This window comes from Hippopotamus amphibius, chromosome 2 (assembly GCF_030028045.1).
Source record: "Hippopotamus amphibius kiboko isolate mHipAmp2 chromosome 2, mHipAmp2.hap2, whole genome shotgun sequence".
Lineage (NCBI taxonomy): Eukaryota > Metazoa > Chordata > Mammalia > Artiodactyla > Hippopotamidae > Hippopotamus > Hippopotamus amphibius.
Window position 1 is genome coordinate 204,648,176 of NC_080187.1, and position 4,569 is coordinate 204,652,744.

General features: G+C 40.5%; 1 protein-coding gene across 1 annotated transcript; it reads right to left on the minus strand.

Moving 5' to 3' along the window:
• Positions 1-819: 819 nt before the first annotated feature.
• RPS27L (ribosomal protein S27 like) lies at positions 820-4,189 on the minus strand. Its single transcript, XM_057725054.1, has 4 exons — positions 4,038-4,189; positions 3,123-3,231; positions 2,248-2,358; positions 820-1,014 (listed from the first exon to the last, which is right to left on the minus strand). The coding sequence occupies exons 1-4, from the start codon at positions 4,041-4,043 to the stop codon at positions 986-988; spliced, it is 255 nt and encodes an 84-aa protein (XP_057581037.1). The 5' UTR covers positions 4,044-4,189; the 3' UTR covers positions 820-985.
• Between the last annotated feature and the right edge of the window lie 380 nt (positions 4,190-4,569).

Below are 4,569 nucleotides of genomic sequence, written 5' to 3' on the forward strand. Positions count from 1 at the left end.
TTTCCATAGTTCTTCAGTTCTCATGCAACATTTCTCTGACAAACCAATCAGTACGTTAAAGGATCAGTCTTTCGGATTGGGGGTGTATATGTAGGAATACCTCTTGATAGGAAATGCCTGTCTTCAGTACCTGCCTTAAAGGTAACAGCTAACAGAAGCAGTCATCTTCCCAATCTAACAAGCAGTCATTTTAGGGGACAGAGAGAGAAAGATACACTCTGTTTCCTAACTCCCAAGGTTCACTTCATAAACCATAAAAATGACAATGAGACAACAGAGCCACTCAGCACATTCTGCAGTCAGGACTGCTCACCTGTCTGGACCAGAGAACTCAATACCATCTACTGCCCCCTGCCACAACATCCTGGGTAAATCATGCTACTCCTGATTCCTCCTGTCAAACTTTCTACCCCAAAAAGAACTTTCTATAACTCAGACCCCAGCTGCAGTAACTGTACTAAATTATACAGTATGTTATGGGCACGTAAATCCAAGGCATTACACTGTGATTGTTACTGCATTAAATTCGTACTTCTATAAATATGTTTCCATATACAGAATTATATATTCTATATATGGAAACATATATACCAAAACTATACTTAGAATTAATAATGAACTTTCTTTCCATTTGTAACCATTTAGCCCCTTCATAGCAATTTGGAAAAGGACTGAAAATCAAACAGTTTCTACTCCTGAAATGAGAAACAAACTAATCAGAACACCCTTTTAAAAATGTTTAAACCGAATTCACATACACAGTATATATAAATGTATAGTATATTCACACGTAGTTGAAAAAAAGAAAAGGAATAATTTGCCCATAATCAAAACTTTATTGAAAAACTGACATCAAAATAGGAGAGTGCTGTTGTTTACCTTACAAAATTAAACATAATTACATTATCTTGGTAGATTAACTGGAATTACTGAACTGATAAGGCTTTCTGCGATAGAACACGAATTTAGGAAGTTGTGTGCATCATTAGTGTTGCTTTCTTCTAAATGAACACCCTGCAAAGGAACCACAAGAGCATATTAAACACAAGTCTATTCTATCTTTGTATAGAGTTCTAATGACAAAAAGTACTTTTTATGTAAAACTTAAGTTTTAGAAATATTAGATTAATATTCACATACAGGTAATTTATTATTTTATGCCAGAAATTTACTGAAACATATCTTTTATATTTGAATTTACTCTGATATGACTATAATTGTCACTCCTATTTCTCAAATGTTATAATGGAGTTTATTTAAGACCATGAGCCTGAATTCAACAGTTAAAACTTTAATGCAAGCTGTCAGAAGATAAAAACTTAATTTTTAGGAACTATTCTGAACTACTTTTCCAGGAGAGTAATTGTGATTATAGAGTTCATTTCAGATCTTTTAGGAAAACTCTGGTACAGATGCATGCTTTTAATCATCTGTCAGCACATGGACACAAAATTCTAAGATCATGGCATGATATAAAGGTTTTGGCAATCTTGCAAGTACATTTTTAAGAGCAATACTTCATTTAAATATTGTGCTGATTTCACAATTAGATCTCACCAGGTCACACCAAATAGATCTTGGATTTGTTGCCAATCCACTTATAACTCTTCCAGTAGAATAACATGGCATTCACAGCTCCTCAAAATACCACAAGCAAATTTCAAATATCATTATTGAATTGTATATCCCTAAGTACTACTATGGAAAATTATATACATATGTATTATTTTTTCTTACTGCACAAAAGTGAAAGAATTAAAATTAGACTATATTAATCATTAGTTGCTCAGAGAAATTAAACTTCTGATATTTTAATTATAGTTATCTGTTACTTAGCTAGCAATAATAAAAACTATCTCAAATCATATGTACCAAATACATATGATACAAAATATTTACAGGAGAAATGTTTAAATCCTATGTTTTGAGAAATCTATATGTATGTATTCTTTTGCTCCATTCTGATTTATGTCTAATATTCCAAGTTAAGCAAATTAACAAAATACAACAGAATTCGGTGTTCTAAACTAAGAAAAAATAATAGATAAATGAATTCTTTGCAAGGTCAAGAGTACAAATTTATCTAACTGAACAGGGCACTCTTTACTAAAAGAGCACATAATGAAAGATAAAAAATTATTTTGGAATTATGAATTGCAGCTTTCTTTTAAACTGATTTTTAGGAAAGAAAGAGACTTTAAAATCATAAAATCACATCACTGGGTTAGAAAATGCCAAATGATTTACCTTCTGTGAGTCTGGCCTTTCCTCCTGTCGGCTGGCACAACACAGTTGAACAACCTACACAAAGCACCACTGTCTGAGCATGGCTGAAAACCGTGGTAATTTTGTAGCAACCTAAAAAGGGGAAGCATTAGAAGTGAAAAGCAAAAGAAAACATAGCACCTGTTCAACATATTTCTAGTAAAGACCTTGTAAAAGATTAGGAACTTTAGTGCTGTGCAGTAACAAGCCACATATGTAACAAACTTTTCTAGTAGCCACATTAAAAACAAGTTGTTTGAATATTTGAAAGTTGCTAAGAGCCTATCTTAAAAGTTCTTATAATGAAAAAAGATTTTGTAACCATGTATGGTGACAGACATTAACTAGACTTATTGTGGTGATCATGTCCCAATATATACAAAAATGGAATCATGAAGTCATACACCTGAAACTAATGTTTTATGTCAATTATACATCAAGGAAAAAAAAAAAGAATTTTTCCATTCTGACTAGCTACATTTTAAGTGCTCAGGAGCCATATATTGCTAATGGCCACCATACTGGACCCCGCAGCTTTACACTGAGGAATCAATATACTTTTCATTGCATCATGAAAAAGAAAACTTATCATCTGAACAGCTTAAAGACTTAATGAGTTCAATGTCATGTCCCCTGTGGAGTCCCATCTTCACATCCACCTGCCACCCAAATGTTTCTAAAGTGGTTTATTATGGAAATAGCCCTTATGACATTCCAATTCCGTAATCTTACCTCTACTCAACAGAGGGTCCTAATAACTAAACATGCAACACACTATGAGCAATCGTTATAGAAATTCTTTAAGTAATCCTTACAGAAATTCTCCTTAGGAAAGGAATTAAAGTATTAAATTTTACCTGGGCATTTTACATCCATAAAGTAAGAATTTGGACTTTGAACCAGCCGTTTCTTTTTATGTTTTTTCTTTTCCTCTTCCAAGGAAGGATGCAGTAAATCTCTAGCCAACTGAATAAAAAAGCATATTATTACCACTAAAATGACGCCACGACTCTGGCAGATTTAACCATATGTGAAATATACAAGCAAAAACTCACACTCAGTAGAGGCTATACTTTAGATATAGATATAGATATTTTAAGCCTGTTAACTTTCATCAACACTTTTTTATAATGCTTGCGTTCTCCAAGTCCGGTTCAGGGGTTTTACAACGATCAGGAAACATATGGTAAGGTTAGCTCCGTTCTCAATAACGGTCGCCAGTGAAAATAACACTGTGGTGCTAAATAAGAACGTGATCCGGACCCTGGACCCGCTGAGAGTAGAACTGCTGAGGTTCTGATCTGATAAAAAAACTCTTAAGTGGCTGACGCGTGACAGTCCTTGATAGAGTCAATTTGTAATGACAACTGCGAAGACAGCTTTTTTAAAAAGAAACAAGCAGGAAATCGCTTCCGAGAGAAGGCAGAGGGGGCGAGACGACTTCAACTTCGCGGGTGCCCACCGAAACCCAGGAAGGCTGAGTAAGGTACCCGGGGAGCTGTCCCCTCCCAGCCACCGACTCCAGACCGCAGCCCCGGGCGGCGCCGGGTCCTCCCCGCCCCACGCCCAGGCAGGGCCCGACTCGCCGCGCCGCCCGGGCAAGTCCCAACAAGCCCGCCACGCGCGCGAGAGCAGCGCGATCCCAGCTGGCGAGCCAGGTTCGGCGGGGAGCCCCGGGGGCTGTTGGAGCCATCGAGCTAGCCCGCCCCTGGGGCCCCTCGGCCTACCGCGAAGGCCGACAGAAACGCGAAGACCGAAAGTAAACAACTCACAGGCATGCTGATCCTTTTCGCAAGCCCAGCCCGTGCAGAGCTCTAACGCGACACCCCTAGCGAGCAGCACGCGACCGGGCGCGCGGCGTCAACTTCCGGGACAGAGGAGGCTGGGAGGAGCGGAGAGGCGGGCGCGGCGGGCCAGTCCCCTCTAGGCGCTCCTCTCGGTGGTGCGGTCGGGCCCCGGCCGGGATCCGCGGGCGCCTGGTGAGCCGAGGTGCTCCCGAAGCCGGCGATCCTAACGGGCTTCTGGGCTAGGTACCCCGGCCTCGGGGCTCCGGCCTGGGCCATTGGAGCCTGGAGCCATGCTCAGGCGTCGCACGCCCCTCTGGGAAGCTGCCTTGGGCTTCGGGGGCGCCGGCACCGCTGCAGAGCGGACCTGGGTGGGCACGTTACGCCGCCAAGGCCTCCGCTCTTGGCCGCTCTGCGGGCGGGGACACGGGCGATGCCTCTGTTCTGTTCTTTTATGTATTAAAAACAATATTAATTAAAGCCATTAACACGTACCGGCGAGGTTATGAACGAGCCTCGT